The sequence below is a fragment of the Salmo salar genome, chromosome 15 (genome assembly GCF_965601325.2).
Source record: "Salmo salar chromosome 15, fSalSal1, whole genome shotgun sequence".
NCBI lineage: Eukaryota > Metazoa > Chordata > Actinopteri > Salmoniformes > Salmonidae > Salmo > Salmo salar.
The window spans coordinates 43,594,971-43,614,133 of NC_138305.1; the positions used below are offsets into that span (position 1 = coordinate 43,594,971).

The following is a 19,163-nucleotide window of genomic DNA, read 5'->3' on the forward strand; positions in this document are numbered from 1 at the left end:
TGTCTGTAGCATCACCACGCCTACCCCCATGGCTACACAGTACGAACACCTACTTACTAAATCCATCAGTGGATGAAGAAATCCACCTCTTGTTTATAGCCAGGCAGGGTCACAGTGAGTGGCATGTCTCCAGCATTTAGACAGACAGCCTGGAGGAGACATACACGCAGATGTAGAGAGTCAGGAGGGTGTCCTGAGGTGGTCTTTGATGGGAAAAGTTAATCAGGTTTTGCATATTTCACCAAGACAAAATAACATGGTAGTTAGTTATTCCCTCTGACCACATTGTCTACCACCATCATCTATGAAACAGAGAGAATTACAACAATAGGCGGTATAGATTTTAGCATCTTTTATCAGAGTAGTTTTTTGGCAATTTAAATCTTATAGGAGAATGAAGCAACCAAAAATAAAACAATTCCAAAATGAAAGTCCAATAAGCCCCAGAAATGAATATTGGAAAGCAACAGATACAATGTAAGAGATATAAACTTTATAGATCTCATGGAGGAAAGACACAATGCACTGAGTTAACTTCGGTATAAGACACACTGCCACAGAAAAGATCTGAAACCAAACTAGAGTACACATTGCAGGCGTTTGTGACCTCACTTCCCGGTCTGCTCTGTCAGAGGAAGGAAGTGACAATGACAATCAGTCTGGAGTTGAAGCGTGTGAAAAGTTGCAATATTCCTCTTTTGACAACATTGACGACAACATCGACACAGTCCAACTCACCGACACGGAGAGAGCTGAACCAACCAGAGTTCTGAATCATCTTCAATAGCCAAGACCATCACCTCTGGAGAACGGTCCTGGTGTTGCATATTTCATAATAAATTACTCTGTAGAGATTTCACGTATCGTTCGGACAATCTGACTGACTGAACAGGCTGGTTACAAAAAGGCAGTTCTTTTCACTTGCATCTGGGAGGGAGATTTGTCCCAAACCCACACCACTCAAGTCTCTTCTCTGTGTGTGTGTGTGTGTGTGTGTGTGTGTGTGTGTGTGTGTGTGTGTGTGTGTGTGTGTGTGTGTGTGTGTGTGTGTGTGTGTGTATGTGTGTGTGTGTGTGTGTGTGTGTGTGTGTGGGGGTTCACAGCCTCTCAATGTCCCTATACTTCTTCCTCAGGATGGAGACCTGGTCCTTGAACAGCACAGGGTCCAGTCTCATCTGGGAGTGCAGCAGAGGCATGAACCCAAACCAGCCGCTGAATGAGTTCATACAGGTCTGTCTCTGGGAAAAGTGGTCCGGGTCGGCCCACCGGGACGTCTTAGAACCCTATGTACAGACAGAGGAAATATGTCAGTTCAGCAAGGCCAGCCACAAGACTCACTGACTGCTTCAGTGTAAAAGCAGAAACATATATTGGGAGGAGGATGGTACATTAGAGCTGTGTTGCCTGAAGCAAACAATTCCCCCTCCAAAGATGGCCTGGAAATAATAGGTTGCTGCATGGAATTTATCCCAGGGCATTAAGAAAACAGCTCATATCTACTCTATTCATACACACAAAACAAACTACATCTAAGAAAGGTTTTATTTTTCTGCCTTTTAACTCCCATTCAACTGATAAAGTGTTGGCCAAAATTTCCATAATCTCCAACAAATTTTCCCATGTTTCCAACAAACTTCCCCACTTTCCTGTGTGATCTTGTGCAGGGCAACAAATCTTACAGCCCTGACTGCAGTGGAAAAATAATCCTGGAAAGGGAAAAGGCCTGAAGATACTAGGTATGGAAAGAGATGGGAGTAAATTCAGCCCTGGTACGCTGCTGCCTACACAATTAAGACGATCATATGGCCGATAGTGCCGAGTCATCGTGCTGCCTGAAGCTGGGCCATCAATCAGACCTGCCGTGGGCCGGCCCCGGCCCAGCCCACACACACACACCGAAACGGGGAATCACAGAGGGAGACTGTCAGCATGCTGCAACCTCCTCCCTCCTCCTCCTCCACCTCTCTCTGGATGCTCCTGAGTGAACCGATCTGCAATCTTGCAGTCCCTCCCCTCTCATGGCTGCAATTATAGGCCCATTTCAGACAACTTGAGATTGGGCCCTGTCCCAAGCACTGGATACTGGATATGAGCTTGTGGCTTCCATTGAAAGTGGCTGTTGGTGAATGATATATGCTGGGCAAACATGGTTTGACGGACGGTTTGACGGACGGCACCACACACACACATACAGTTACCAAAGAAACATACTGTACCTGCTGCATCATGGTTTCCTTGTACTGCTTCTTCTGGGTGACTTTAATAGGTGGGAGCTTAGTGACAGCAGAAACCAGGAAGTTCATGAGGATGTCCTCACAGTTGGCCATCTGGTCCACCATGGTGAGAAGGCTGGTTGGCAAGTAGTGAGTGTACAGGTAGTGATAATACCTAGGAACATAGAGAGGAAGAGAGATGGATCCATGAATAAGAAAAAAATGTCATGACAGGCTTTATGGAAACAGAAAATGTGTCGGTAAACTTTCCAAATGTCGACAAAACTACATACGTTAGACAAGGTGGGATCTTTTTGTGTTGGTAAAATAAACGATGCAAGAAATGTCGGTGGAACCGCTTTTATGCGCAAATATCTATATAATAACCATCATATTGAAGTGAACTTGGAGTCATGCGATAACATGCAGAAAGCATGCAGTTTATTAGGCTACAGATTAAATAAGTTATGATGAACTTCACAAGGTTATGAGCTTGATGCTCCTTTCAATAAATATAGATGGTTGTTACGCCCTGACCTTAGAGAGCCGTTTTATTTTTCTATTTGGTTAGGTCAGGGTGTGATGTGTGTGGGCATTCTATGTTGTTTATTTCTTTGTTTTTGGCCGAGTATATGGTTCCTAATCAGAGGCAGCTGTCTATCGTTGTCTCTGATTGGGAATCATACTTAGGCAGCCCTTTTCCCACCTGTGATTGTGCGATCTTGTTTTTGTGTAGCTGCCTGTGAGCAGCCCAGAACGTCACGTTTCGTTTTTTCTCCTGTTTTGTTGTTTGGTGAGTTTCATCTTCATTAAAAGATGTGAAATTCCATGCACGCTGCGTCTTGGTTTATTTATGATCGGGAGTTTGAAGATAGTGAACGTGTCACGTCCTGGCCAGTATAAGGGTTAATTGTTATTGTAGTTTGGTCAGGACGTGGCAGAGGTTATTTGGTTTATGTGGTTCGGGGTGGTGTTTTTTCTAAAAGGGCATTTGATTTAAGTATTCCGGGGTTTTTGGGCACTGTTCCTTGTTTACGTATTTCTATGTTGATCTAGTTGGTTGTATGTCTATGTTTGGTTAATTGGGGTGGACTTCCAATTGAAGGCAGCTGTGTGGTGTTGCCTTTGATTGGAAGTCCTATATTAGTTGGGTGTGTTTGTCTGTGTAATTGTGGGAGATTGTTTCGTGTTTAGTGTGTGTAAGCATAACAGGACTGTCAGTATATCGTGAGTTCGTTTTTGTTATTTTGTATATTCATTTTGAGTTTATTAAATGTTCAAAATGAACTATATCAACTCTGCTGCATATTGGTCATCTTTTTCCGACGATGATTTCGCTATATCGTCTGACGACGAAGAAATCCCTGACAGAACGTGACAATGGTTTTTTTCTGGTGACATGATCATCGATGCTTGACTGCCGTTTGACCAATAAAAATAATCGAGCTCTTTTGTCCATAATAACCTCTTCATGTAGGCTATACCCGCATTGTATCTGCCAGCTGTTGTCTCGAGAGGATGTGCCAATACCAGAGTGGGCATACTCGCTATATAACGCAAATCATTTTGTGAGCAAACCATCAGTAGAGTTGAAAATGGAAACCCATTTTCTTTTTTTATTGAATTTTAAAAACATACAATCTACCTACAGTGAAGCCACTCAACATTACATTACATTCAGTCATCCAGCAGACACTCCCTGTCACGGATCTCTCCGGAACTTTCATTACGCACACCTGTCCCCTATTCCCACTGATTAGTATTTGTATATATGCGTCCTTTGGTTTCCATGGTGCTGTCGATTATTGTTCCGATGTTGCGTGTGAGTACCTGTGCTGTGTGTTTTGGGCTTTTGTGCCCTTGTGGATTGCGCAGATGATTAGGGGTCTTGTCCCGTGTGTTAATCATTGTGCACATGTGTATTTATTCGAGGTACTCCTCATTCTTTTGTTTGGGTTTCAACCCTGTGTTTTGTGTATGTGTTTGTTAGGTCTTCGTTCCGTGCCCTTACACGGCACGCTGTAATTTGGGGCGTAATAAAAAAAACTATTACGCATTCCTGCACCAGTCTCCCAAATCCCCCCCCCCCCCCCCCCCCCAGTTCCCCTCGAGAGCTGGCCCTCAACCATCCAAGACCCCCCCCCCATCCCATCCCCCCCTAAGCCACGGTCCCCCTTCAACCCAACCCCCACCCACCTAACGCGCCAACAACCAACAAAAAGAACAAAATAGAAAAAAGAGAAAAACAAAAGAAAACAGAAAACAACAATGCAAAAAAAAAGACCTGAAGGACAACAATAATCTAATCAGCAAGGCCAACTGAATACGATTGAGTGCATGTGTGGTACTATTTACATGTGTGTATGTGTCCGTGTGTATGTATGTGTACGTGCGTACAAGTGCTTGCATGGCATGAGCCTCTGGCAAACAGGCATTTGATGTAACATCGTTCCTTTTTAGTGTCAGTTAAACTTCTTTTTTGTTTTGTTTATTTTTACTTGATTTTTTACTTTTATCTTTGACCGTCATTCTATCTCCCCGCCCAAAAAGTGCACTCCCACTTGTCTCCAGTTCCACATCTTAACCCTCATCTTCCCTCAGCCCATCCCACCTATCTCTGCTGGCCACTCCCTTCGGATTTCTACCAGCCATATATCTTTCAACTATGCTGTGATGTTTGATAAACAATTAGAATCTATCTAATTGAATATAAACCACAGCTTGCGAGTTGAAGATAAATACTTTTACTAAGAGTATTAGTATATTAGTAATTGACTGACCAGGTCTTTCCAAATCTCCCAACAATGCTATTTCTATTGTCAATTTTATATTAATGTTCTGCTTTTTCAGCCATTCCTGAAACTGAGAACAGAAACAGGCTTCCTGAGGGCAATACCAGAACAAATGGTCTATTGATTCTGTATCCTCTCAAAAAAATCTGCAGAGCTGCGATGGTTGGATGCCCCAAATATTCAACACTTTGTTGGCGGCAAGAATTCTGTACAATAATTTTAGCTGAAAAGCAAGAAGTCTTGAATCTTGTGTCATTTTATACTGTATATGAACTCATACACCCTTTTTACTTGTATTTTTTATTTGGTATTTGGGAATCTAAATCTCGCACAGCATTTTATCCACAACAAATCAATTTAATGGAAACATCTTTTGTGGGAAAATGCGCATATTGTTTTTATGCGGATTTTAGAATATTCGCATGAAAATCTGTCGTCAATTGGATGGAAACCTAGCTATAGACATACTGCATAGTATACTATTAATGCACAATATTGCAAATGGAAACAGCAGTGCCTAAAAGGAAATCAAATCTCCTTAATTCTATTTTCAGTGCCATTTCCTGAATTTTCACCATTTCTCTGGATAGTGCCGTTGTCGTTTTCTATTCACTGAGACACAGAATATGGGTGGTAATCTGTCTGGTGGATCCATCTGGCAGAATGAGGGGAGTTAACCCCCCCCCAGCCAGCCCTCATAAGACCCACCCTCCACAGTGACCTGACAACACCCAATTTCTCAGAGTAAGTTACTTATCCTCGCACTTTCTTGCGACCCTGATTGTGTCATGTCTCATTTCCCATATGTTTATTAAGTTGGGGGCCCTGGCTGTATGGCTGACATAGGATAAACTGCATCACTTCTTGTCTGTGGTGACACATGGGCTTCAGTTAAGTTAGGGGGTCACTCTGTTTAGATCCAGAGGCTTCAGACTCATGCCTCATCTCCCACAAGAAGACGACTTCCTGTTTTATTTTTTTCCCCTCTCCTACTCCTACTCCAGAGCCCCACTGGGCTCTTGGCCTCTGCGGCATCAGTGCCTTGCCCAACTGCCGAGCCGAGCGGTACATCACTGTCAGCCTAGTGAAGGTGAGGTGTCGCAGCCAAGGTCTGCCGTCAGCACCGTTTGTCTGTCTCATCCATGCAGGAAAGATGAGAAGAAGGCCCTTTGAGACACACCGTGAGCCCAGGCCGGACCTCTCCCTCTCTGCGAAGCTATTGATCTATGTGATGTTATTATCAGTGATCTTGTCAACGTCGTCCTTTTTCTGATCTGAATATTATATTCAGCTTTGTTCATGTTGATACTTTTGGATATGAAAAGTAGCAATCTAATTAATGACACTGATTTGTTAATTGCGCTGATCTGATAGAATTATTCTACACTTTCTACTGGTGAACATCTGGTAGAAACACTTGTCACTTGATTATTAGCACAATGCCTCAGTAGACAGCCCGTTGAGAGCCTTGAGTCCTGAATAATAGAGGCATTTTGAAACCACATAATAGAACAATGAAAAATGACTAGGAGAGCTGTTTATCTGCAACTGCCCGGAAAGACATGACTTCAAATCTCTCATGAGAGGAAAAGACTTCCCAATTCAATTTACTGCATGGCTTAATACTTTGTTTTCATTTTGATGATGCATTGCATTTCACAATCAAATCTTTCACGGAAAAAGTAAGGAAAAAACATAATACTTTATTTCCTTTTCTATTAAAGCTTATATACAACAAATGTCAGCGGTGTGAGGAAGTCAGATGAGTTTTCTAAATGGCACTTACTGTACTGAAGGAAGTAGACTACTCCTAGATAAAACATAATATGTCAACCAGTATTGCAGTCTGTCTGTGGCAACTTGTCTGCTGGTACAGAACAATACAAACCTGATCACACCCATCCGTGATAAGAGTAAGTGACAAGTGCAGGAGAAAGAGCTCACAGAGTTGCAGCTATACAGTGGGAGGATGTTAACAGGCCCCAATATGTCTTAGGGCTTTTTATAGTCACCTCGCATGTGCTCAAAGTAAATTATGTCTTACCGCTTGGACAGTTTTCTCCCTGCCATCTGCATCCCCTCCTTGAGCTAATATCATGGCCCCTACACCCCTCATAGAGAGCAGGCAGGGGAAGTGACTGTACCTGTGATAGAATGCAGCCCCTGTGAGCACCATGGAGTACTCATTAGTCCACTTGGAGGTGTAGCCCCATCTTGATTTGCTGCCATCCCAGTAATGGCTGCGTGCTGGGTAGCCCACAATTCTGTCTGGGAAACTGTGCCAGACAATGAAGGCAAAGTCAACCTGCGGCTCAGAGGAAAGGAAAACATCTTAGAAAATCCCTTATAGACAGATTTACTTATGCATTATATGAGCAATATCAACTGCAGTACAATGTAGCAAAAGAGTAGATTGAATTCCAACATTGTTCTTCTCAGGTACCCAGCAGTCACTCAGGTCAAGAGAATGTGAAGAACAACACATAGTATAATACACATGCTGACTCTACCTTGCTGTTGGCACAGTGGGAGATTCATTTCCAAAATGCTACAGAGAGCAGAGCCTAAAAAATGGATAGTCCCTTAAAACAACCAAACATCTCTCAGCTTCTGTCATGATGTGTGCGCATAATTATGAAGGAATGAGACTACAAATCTGAGGAAAAGGTTGGAAACATCTCTCTTAATGTAGCCTTTGATTAATCGCTGTGTTAGCCATTACCTCAGCACAGGATTTATTATATCATGCAAATAATTTGCCTTCAGGAATTACGCTCCTATAATGCCCTGATTGTGCCTCGCATCATTTGTGACAGACTGTGATTTGGCCCATTCATAATGTGTCTTAGTTAATTATGGATTGGAAATAGGGAGGAAGAAAAATGACAGGCGCAGAGGGAGAATGCTACCGTATGCATGCAGAAAGCCTTTCCAAGGGCAACATACATTGATCCCATGTAATACATAAGATGGTTTCTGAATATGGGTTCTGAGGAGTCTACAAACAGATCCATCACAAATCTCTAATGGCATATCATTTACCTGTGCCATTTGATGTGATATGTTATTAAATGAGATAATAGTATAGTCGTATAGGAAAGACAGACTCAGCATTTGGTTTCTAGCGTATACAGTAGTATGACTTCTCTGATAAGAAGTGAAAGTAAAGTCAATTTCAGACATTGTTAAATGACCAAGATCATGTCCTTGTGTATGTTCCATGCAGTCATATCTACCCTTGATATGATATTCCACTGGATCCCTGGAGAACATTTGACAAGCTGACTGTTTCACGGTTATATGTGCCCTGCTTTCTCATGGGCAGCCAGACAGTGTCATGATAGGAACATTCATATTCCACACCGCATTCTCTCTTAAAGCTTAATCATGTGATTAATGAGTTGAAACAATGCAATTATGAATTACGTCCAGTCACTGTTCCATGTAGTTATTGTAATATGAAAAGTCCCATTAAAAGTGCTATACTTGCTCACATTTCAGTTCATTTCAATTAAAATGCTTTCAATGTTTAAAGGGCAATTATTGAGACAGATTATTAAGCAGATGAGGGATTTGCTGTGACTGGTTCCTGGAATTTCCGTCAGAAGCTCTTCCTTTTTTCCCCCTGAAATATCCTCATAAAACTTTTGTAACATTAGTTCTTTAATCTTGTACCACTATAAAATGTAAGTGGATCCTCTTGCAAGGCAGAGGTGAAATTGATTTGCTGCAATTAATAAAATATAAAATAGATGAATAATACATTGCAGGCCTCTTACACACAGAGACTCAGAATACACTAAGGATTGGGTCTTTACTCACTGACATCTTCAGATTTGGATAGCTGTAGTCTGAAAGGTGAATATTGGCTATAAACCTGCAAGAAACATCTTAATTAAAGCCTTGTTGTGGCTCTAACTTAATGCTAGCTTTTCCTACTAGCAATGACTTTGCTGATAACTACTTTATTGAGAGAAAATGTACTTGCTACGACTGTGATTTGTGGTTGTCTCACCCAGTTATCTTAAGATGAATGCACACATTTGAAGTCGCTCTGCTAAGAGCTAAATGACTCAAATGTAAATGTCAAAATGTTAACGGAGGTAATGGATGGGGTGAATTAGACCAGCCTACTCTGTCTGTCTGTCTGTCTGTCTGTCTGTCTGTCTGTCTGTCTGTCTGTCTGTCTGTCTGTCTGTCTGTCTGTCTGTCTGTCTGTCTGTCTGTCTGTCTGTCTGTCTGTCTGTCTGTCTGTCTGTCTGTCTGTCTGTCTGTCTGTCTGTCTGTCTGTCTGTCTGTCTGTCTGTCTGTCTGTCTGTCCACCATGTGTCAAAAAGGTATGAGGCAAATACATGTGGAACAATCATTACACTGACATGTTGGTCAGTTTTGAAGTTTCCCAAAGCAGAATCTTTTCTTACTTTGATTTACAGCAGAAATGTTATTGATTCACACCGAAGCAATATAACATGTGCTTAGAATAGAGAGCAGCAGACGCAGAAAACAACTATAGTGACTCAACCACCAAGGCTCTAATTTGATGCCGAAAACAATGGATTTCCTAATGAGCATAATTTAACAAGTTTAATATTTGGAACAAGATAAACCACTCCAAATACAACTTGTACATTGTGTCAGACACAAACAACGTCAACATTTCCAAGGGCTCAGCCAAAATAATTCTCCACACGTTTGAAACTTTTGATTAAAAAAGAGCGAACATAATCTTCACACAGAGGTAACTGCTGCTTTGGTTCATTTAGTGATCATTTTTTTTAGAACTGCCAGCAAAATGAGCCACTAGTGCTTTCCCTTTTCCAAGACATGAAGCTTAATCAAACTGTGACTTCATGGTTTGACAGTCTAATGATCTTTGCAGAGACTAGCATGCCGGAGAGGTAGTAGGTTTCACAAACCTTCTGATTGCTTGAAACAACTTGGGCATTCATTAGTTTCTCATTCCAGGACAGATGGTGAATACATGTTTTTTGAATTGGCACCATGGTCACTGAATTTGCATTTCACAGCATGGGAAGATCCTTTCGCTAACTACATCCAGATAACGAAAACATCGGGAGGAAAAGGCCCTCATTCCAGATATTTGGCAGAGTTTCCAGTCAGTGACGCAATAACAAGACTTAACAGAAATCTTAAATACTTTTTTTTCCTTTAGAGGGGCAATCAATCCGTCCCGACCACGAGAAGTGAATTAGTTATTACGCTATGCTTGACAAATTAACTCCAATGGGGTTTCCCCCCCAAGTGTCTCTTATGGACAAAGGGTGTTGAAATTACCTCATCAATATAATCCTGCAATGTAACATACACAGGGGAAGAGACACTTGGAGACAGGTACCAGACCATTTCACTGATACTGTTTAATGGAGAAACAGGGGTGCAAGACGTCCCTGTGGTTCAACAGGCTGAGAGATGTACTAGTTAGAGAGGATAGATTTCTCTCTACTGTGAATGATTAGTGTGAAGTGTGGGCATCCACCTGGACCACACACTTGATCTACTAATATAACCTGTCACCTTGCTTCACCTCCCTCTGTCTTGACTGATTTCTTCTACAGTAGCTCATGATACCAGTGACTTTCTCTGTAGAGTGCGGCCTGGGCCTCAGTGCCAGTTTAAACGTTAGACCAGAGCAGTTATTTTGAAATACCCAACTTTGAGTTGCTCCATTAGGCCATTCTCTAACGGAGTAACATTAATGGGAACGAGCAATTAAAAAGAGCTTTAGCGCTTTGCTGATTCTGCAATGTGCAAATATTATACAGGGACTAATTGAATATCAGAAATTAGAATTAACAGGACCAAAATGCAGGCACAGAAACAGAGCATAGTATTACAACAAGGGCAGCAACATGGCACTCTGCATAACAACAGACTACAAACAAAACATGGAGTTGCTTTGAAGATGAAAGAAGTCAGTTGGTGTACATCTCCACACCCCTGGGAGATGGAATACTTTCAAGAAACTGTCTGGAAGTTCTGTCACTTCTTCACTTGCTGCTAAATCTCACCAGTTGGTGCCGTTGTGGATGTCAATGTCAGATAAAAGAGAAAGGAAATGCTGTAGCTGATCATACAATGTTAATTGTTGGCTTATTTTCACACACAGACTTGGGACTCTGTTCAACCTGGCCAGCTCTCCGTTTAAACCTGCCTGGTTGTTTTTCCCATGATCAAATTAAATCAGAGAATGGTTTTGGGTACTATAAAATTCTGCTTCTAATACCAGGTAGACTCGCCTAACAGGTATTTTCAAGTTCTCACAATAAAGTGTGGAGGGGCAAGACACTACATAAACATTACTAGATGAGGGTTGATTGATTCTGGTCTTTGAACGTTAAAGCCCCAGGTAGAATAGGGAGACAGAGAGGGAATAATAAGTAATCCTCCTACCTCATTAGTCGACAAGACGGAGTCCTCGTCCAGACTGAGGACAGCATCTGTGAGGATGATTTCATGGGGGAAAAAGCGACTGCTCATTGTCTGTTAGGAGAGAGAGAGAGAGAGAGAGAGAGAGAGAGAGAGAGAGAGAGAGAGAGAGAGACAGAGAGAGAGAGAGAGAGAGAGAGAGAGACAGAGTAGGTGAGAGAGAGAGAGTAGGTGAGAGAGAGAGAGTAGGAGAGAGAGAGTGAGAGAGCGAGTAGGAGAGAGAGAGAGAGAGTAGGTGAGAGAGAGAGAGAGTAGGAGAGAGAGAGAGAGTAGGAGAGAGAGAGAGTGAGAGAGCGAGTAGGAGAGAGAGAGAGAGAGAGAGAGAGTAGGAGAGAGAGACAGTAGGAGAGAGAGAGAGCGAGAGAGAGAGTAGGAGAGAGAGAGAGATAGAGAAGAAAGGAGATGTGGTCAATCGCTGCCATCGCTCAATCAACAATCCATCGGCTCTGGTGTCAACACCTCTGACTGTGTATGGGGACCTATTCAATCACAAGTTGAAGTATTTCAGGTACCTTTAAATGGGCTCGTCCAGAAATAACAAGAGAGGAGTCACCATTTCATGTTGGATGAAAAGATGGACAAATGATTTAATCACTTCATCCTGACGCACCCAGAGAGTGACCTTAATCTACTTCGTTTGAAATGTAATCGCATTTCTTTAGCCCTTCCTAACAATCCATAGAAGGCCAAGCTTTGTTATTTTAGGCCTGAAATTCCACTCTCCTGTAGGCTACTTCTGGGAAGCTCCTATTATTGAAGGACTTTTCATTTTAAGGAGAAAATATTGCTCTGATTATTTGGAGTATATGGGTGAAGGCCAATTAGAGATAAAAAAACAAACACCACAATGGCCTGGCAGTATCTTCTGCCCAAAGCCCCACTTCACAATAAGACTTGTCCTTACTAATACAGTGCAATTACAGTGTAGGCACACAATGAAGACATTTCTTTGCAATTATGACATTATTAATAAAACACCTCAAATCTGTATCTCCAATGTTATTGTCTGTGGGCATTTAACTTCTAAGACATTTTCGAGGCTTTTCTATTTGAAACGACTGATGGGCTGTTTCTCTCTCAGCAGCCAGTGTTATTGGTAGTTTGCCTGCTGCACAGTATGTCCTGTAATATTAGGGAGCACACACATGGCAGAAGTGACCTGTCAGCAGTGGCCTCCTGAGAGGGATGTCTGGGTAATCCCCTTCACTGTCACTCACTCTGGGAGGCTGCCGGCCAGAGTGTGTGGTATGGTGCATCCTCACTAAACTATCCCTGCCTGCCTGTCTCCCACCCTGCAATGCTCTGGACACCAAGTTTATGGGGTTAATGTACCTGCTGTATTACCCATACCTCCCTCTCTCCTCCTCAACCTCACTGGCTGCTGCCTCATTCCTCAAATTAGGAAGTTATCGAGCAAAACCTGTTGACTTGGATATTAGCCTTGCCTTGGGTTGGCTGCTCTAGAGCAAGTGGGTGTGGCTGTGCTATCGACAGGGCCTCTGTCATTATTTTGCAGCGGCAGTGGTAGCGGCTGACTCCAGGTGCTGTGGACTCGCATCATTATGGCTTAATGGGTCCTTTTCAATGCAACACTATTTCCTATTCACTTTAACTATCCCTGCCCGGTGCGTCATAGCAGGATAATAGTGGCAGTGTATCGCTGGCAGGGCCGGCTCTGCGCCGAGCCAAGTCTCTTGGCTCAGGAGAGCATTTCATGGTGCCTATTGAAAAGTCATTTACCAGCTGAGGGCTTGATTAAACGAGGAGCATTGGGATACTTTAAGAGTCGTTTAGGAGTCGTGTGGCAAAAAGCTCTCCTAAAGAACATATTGAGAGAGATAGAGTGGCAAAGTACAGGCTCTCTGTTCATTACACGTATTATACACTCAGTAATCAGCCATTTATCAGCAGTGGAGGGCCCTTGGGATGAATGATAGCATCAGACCTGACTCTCAATGACAATGATACACATTCAGGTAACAAGACTAGCTTCCTGAAACAGATAGAGGGTATGGAGGTTTGCTTCTTCTGATAGGCAGCTGCTGTATGTAGGCTGGTTGGATGGGCAGCGACGCTCCCCATCCAACCTTGAGAGGACTTGCAGAGAATAATGGGAGAAATTCCCCAAATACTGGTGTGACAAGCTTGTAGCGCCATACCCAAGAAGACTCGACGCTGTAATCGCTGCCAAAGGTGCTTCAACAAAGTACTGAGTAAAGGGTCTGAATACTTATGTAAATTAGGTATTTCAGTTTTTTTATTTTGAATAAATTAGTAAGCAGTTCTAAAAAACAGTTTTTGCTTTGTCATTATGGGGTATTGTGTGTAGATTGATAATGAAAAAACAATGTAATACATTTTAGAATAAGGCTGTAACGTAACAAAATGTGGAAAAAGTCAAGGGGTCTGAATACTTTCCGAATGCACTGTACACTATTACAGCAAGTATAAAGGTGCAGGGAAATGCTAGCTCCCTCCACATTGCAGTACAATATCTCTTCCTCAATTACCTCATACCCCTCCATATCGACTCGGTACTGGTACCCCATGTATATAGCCAAGTTATCGTCACGCATTGTGTATTTATTCCTTGTGGTATTATTATTTTCTACAATTTCTATTTTCTTTCTCTCTTCACTGTTGGTAAAAGCCCGTAAATAAGCATTTCAGTGTTAGTTTACACTTGTTGTTTACGAAGCATGTGACAAATAAAATGTATTTTTCCTGAAGAGATAGTGGTAGCCCTTGATCTTGTTGTTCTGATCTGCCAATATTATTGTTTCATGTGATGTCTACAGTCTGTCATGTTAAATATGATTATAAAATGGGGTGGTTTGGATATTCCCATTGCTAGTCTATCCTGCCCATGATATGCTAGACAACATACACATGGCCACATTCCTAAAAAGTGCCATCGTTTACGTCGTTACCTAGCAATCCACTACTACTTTTACAGATCCACTGTAATCTGCCAAGCCATGCAACTTAGAAACTTGATATCGACTGTAAAAAGCCTCCATAGCAACCATTTTGTTTGCCATCTCAACCTGCAAAGTTCTGGAACTATCAACCAGCGCTTGGGTAGTTTTGCTTGACATGGCAGTCAATATGAATAAAACTAACGACCAGAAAAGGCCTACAATTGCACTTGACAACCAGTGTTAGTGAATGTAGCATCATGTTTAGTTGAAAAATGTATGGTTATGAGAAAGAATCTTGCTTTTAAAATCAAATCAAATGTTATTTGTCACATACACATGGCTTGCAGATGTTAATGCGAGTGTGCTTCTAATACACACAAATCTAAAGGGGTGAATGAGAATATGTGCATGTAAGTATATGGATGAGCGATGGCTGAGCGGCATAGGCAAGGTGCAATAGATGGTATAAAATACAGTATATACATGTTATATGAGTAATGTAAGATATGTAAGCATTATTAAAGTGGCATTATTTAGAGTGCATTGTATAAAGTGACTAGTGATCTATTTATTAAAGTGGCCAGTGATTGGGTCTTAATGTAGGCAGCAGCATCTCTGTGCTAGTGATGGCTGTTTAACAGTTTGATGGCCTTGAGATAGAAGCTGTTTTTTAGTCTCTCGGTCCCAGCTTTGATGCACCTCTACTGACCTCGCCTTCTGGATGATAGCGGGGTGAACAGGCAGTGGCTCGCGTGGTTGTTGTCCTTGATGATCTTTTTGGCCTTCCTGTGACATCGGGTGCTGTAGGTTTCATGGAGGGCAGGTAGTTTTCCCCTGGTGATGCGTTGTGCAGACCTCACTACCCTCTGGAGAGCCTTGCGTTTGAGGGCGGTACAGTTTCCGTACCAGGCGGTGATACAGCCCGACCGGATGCTCTCGATTGTGCATCTGTAAAAGTATGTTAGGGTTTTGAGTGACAAGCCAAATTTCTTCAGCCTCCTGAGGTTGAAGAGGCGCTGTTGCGCCTTCTTCACCACACTGTCTGTGTGAGTGGACCATTTCAGTTTGTCTGTGATATGTACGCCGAGGAACTTGAAGCTTTCCGCCTTCTCCACTGCTGTCCCTTCGATGTGGATAGGGGGGTGCTCCCTCTGCTGTTTCCTGAAGTCCACGATCATCTCCTTTGTTTTGTTGATGTTGAGTGAGAGGTTGTTTTCCTGACACCACACTCCGAATGCACTCACCTCCTCCTCTTGTCATTGTTGGTAATCAAGCCCACTACTGTTGTGTCGTCTACAAACTTGATGATTGAGTTGGAGGCGTGCATGGCCATGCAGTCGTGGGTGAACAGGGAGTACAGGAGGGGGCTGAGCACGCACCTTTGTGGGGCCCCAGTGTTGAGGGTCAGCGAAGTGGAGATGCTGTTTCCTACCTTCACCACCTGGGGGTGGCCCATCAGAAAGTCCAGGACCCAATTGCACAGGGCGGGGTCGAGACCCAGGGTCTCCAGCTTGATGATGAGCTTGGAGGGTACTATGGTGTTGAATGCTGAGCTGTAGTCAATGAACAGCATTCTTACATAGGTATTCCTTTTGTCCAGATGGAATAGGGCAGTGTGCAGTGTGATGGCGATTGCGTCATCTGTGGGCGGTATGCAAACTGAAGTGGGTCTAGGGTGGCCGGTAAGGTGATATGATCCTTGACTAGTTTTAATGCTGGTAACCTGTTGTATAAAAGCAATACACTTGAGTCAATGTGTTATGACATTTTTATCATTGCTGTGGCGGTCTATCCCACTCTGCTTGCCTCATGGCTATGACCACATCACAGCCATGATAAAAATGTCATAACACATGGCCTCATGTATTATTGCTTAAATTATGTATATTTAGTCTTGCAGTCTCCTGGGCTTGGGGGCTTGATTGAATAAGACCAGTTTAAAACACTTGGGCTACAGCGGTAACCCTCATGGGACTGTAAGTACATTTTACACGAGGAATGCATATTTTAATGATAATTCTCCTACCACAGCTTTAGGGATCAGTGCCTTCTGTATTAACTATCGATCTGCTGGCTTTGCTAATATGATGTGGACGACCTTATCCATTACACTAAATGCAGGCTTTATAGAGCTGCCTGTAATTATGCTATTGACTCATAATTAGAGGATTTTAATTATTTAAGGGTATTTATATAAACGAGGAAAAGGGGACTCCAGCTTTAATAGCTCCATGTATGTCCATAGACAAAGTTCTTCCGTGAAATTCAAATGAATCCGTTGCTATTACTCGCTAATTATATTTCCTCTGTGGAAACGGGAACTCGCATATCCAAGGGCGAAGATATTTTGTCAAAATAGAAATGAATAGCAAATATCACAATGTGAAATGAGTATGCAGTGTGCCTATTTAGTTGAGAATAGTTTCATCAAACTGTGCCAAATTTGAAAAGATTCTACATGACATGGATTCCTTTAATCTCAATAAGCTCTAATGTCTATCAGCATGCCAGCGACGCTGTCTGAATTTCACTGTTTTTTCAGCATAAAGCCTGGAGGATACTCACTAAAGCACTCTCACTGGTGTGTATCAAACGTAACTCCCTCAGTAGAGGTAAAAATTATCAACACACTCTTCACAACATTAAGTGGTATTCGTTTAGCTTGCAGTGCACCTTGCCTTACTATATTAATGGTCTGCATTGACGATTAGCATACGCTCTGTATAATGTTCAATGAATTGCTCTAATTTCTCCATATAGGTATGTTCTGATGGTTACACACTGCTCTGGTTATCAGGCTAGCCAGCTGTTGTTGTTGTGTTGCTCACCCCTCTGATTCACCCGCAGCTCTCCCATCAGGTCTGTATATACTCTGGAGCTCAGATTCCAATACACATCTTTAGGGACTGTTTGTCCTTCAGTCTGCCCATCTCTCTCTCTTGCTCTCTCTCTCATCCTCCCTGTGTCTGTCTCCCTCCGCCTCCTCTGTCGCAGGGCCCACCGTCTTCACCCCCCAGGGCTGCTTTAACTAGTCTCATGGAGACAGTGGCACCGTGTTTTGATCTGTCACTGTCCTTTCCTTCCTCTCTCTCCCTGGTCAGTGTCAATGGATTTTTCCTCTAGGCAGATATACAGGGACGTAGCACTGAGTCACCTGGTGAAAATGTGGCATCACCCTTATCTCCATTGACTCCTGTTACTTCAAGGCCAATCTTTAGAGGTTTGTCAATGCTTTTCATAGCGGGTTAATCATATTTGATGCTTGATACATTCATAGTCAAAGTTCAAAGTTCAGCAGAGAAAATGATTTCAATGGCTCAAGTGTCGTTTCCAAGATACATTTTTGTCAAAGCCCATCTCTGTACATAATTCATATTATCATAGTGGGGTAAACATACACTTCATGAAATTGCATGAAGTTGTAATTTTGAACAGCTTTTTCAGATATTAAATATTCATATTATTTACAGTGACCGTCAACTAAAATTGCATTATGTTTGATAAAGATGCCACATAAGCAGAACACAACTCTAAAGTCATGACTCAGCTAAATACTAAGCCACAAATCAAGTGCCTTTGTCATTTGTTGTTTGCTACCTGTGGCCCTTACTCCTTAGCCTTTTGACCTCTCTCTCACAAATCAAATCAAATTTTATTTCTCACATGCGCCGAATACAACAACCTTACCATGAAATGCTATCAAGCTGTCTAGCCTGCCTTAGGAGACTGAGGATGGAGGATGTTTTATTGTCACAAACACCGGATAGGTGCAGTGAAATGTGTTGTTTTACAAGGTCAGCCATAGTAGCACCGTGCCACTGGAGCAAATTTGGGTTATTCTGGCCTCCTCTGACCTCACTGCATATGGATCCTTCGACACCTACCCCAAGGGCCGAGGGAGCCCCAGACACACCATATAGTACAGCCCAGGGATAACCTCAACCTGCCCCGTGGCCCAAGAACCCTGACAGGCCCACAGAAACCCAGCTCCTTTGTGAACTTCCCTTTACCATTGCTGTTTACACAGACTCTGTTCGGAGTTTAAGGGAATGTGAAGTGAGATATTTCAACTTGTTTAACTTGGATAATTTGTACCATGCAGGTGTGCTTTTTTGCAATAGAAATAGATTTCCTCCACTTTGTGTACCATTTTATGTTCTATTTTTATTGTTTTGCTTCTAAGTGCAATCATGTGTCATTATTCCTCAATTGTAGTATACAGCTTGATTTGATTGCAGGTTAGGCGATAAGGATATTGTGAATCCAAGTTGTGAATGAAAACTGACCCCTAGAATGGCCTAATCACCATGCAGACTGGATTTAGTGGGGGCCTACTTGAACTCTGCCCTGTAACATTTAACACATAAAGTATATCCTGAATGAATGGACTGAATTGATTCTGAGGATCAACTCATGAATTGAAAACTCAGGGTGCCATGCAGGGAATTATTATTGAAAGTATCAATTAATTAAGGTGAGAGAATTGTTCAGGGACAACAAATGACACCCTGAGTGACCATAGATCACCTCTTATACATGGTGAGACCAATGACCGCCCTGAGGAGAAAATGGTAGAGTGCTCCAAAGCATTTGACTAACCCAATTACTACGCTTTGCAAGAGATCTAATATCTAACGCTTTGGAAGACTCACTTTATTTCATTTATCTGTCCTTATTAACCACGTTCCCTTCTGATGAGACATCTTGTGATCCAGGCTGTATATGAATTATCAGCTGATGAAAATGGCTATCAGACAAGGATGGGGAGATGGAGGTGCTAATGAGACAGC

General features: G+C 42.4%; 1 protein-coding gene across 1 annotated transcript in view; it reads right to left on the bottom strand.

Moving 5' to 3' along the window:
* Positions 1 to 343: 343 nt before the first annotated feature.
* The window catches only part of LOC106571404 (exostosin-1), a 299,296-nt gene continuing 280,476 nt past the window's right edge, over positions 344 to 19,163 (bottom strand). Inside the window, exons 9-12 of the mRNA XM_014144454.3 lie at positions 11,417 to 11,506; positions 7,150 to 7,310; positions 2,217 to 2,388; positions 344 to 1,283 (exon numbers count right to left, since the gene is read on the bottom strand). Coding sequence (XP_013999929.1) covers positions 1,098 to 1,283; positions 2,217 to 2,388; positions 7,150 to 7,310; positions 11,417 to 11,506 — 609 coding nt within the window. The 3' untranslated portion in view covers positions 344 to 1,097. The remainder of the gene's footprint in view (positions 1,284 to 2,216; positions 2,389 to 7,149; positions 7,311 to 11,416; positions 11,507 to 19,163) is intronic.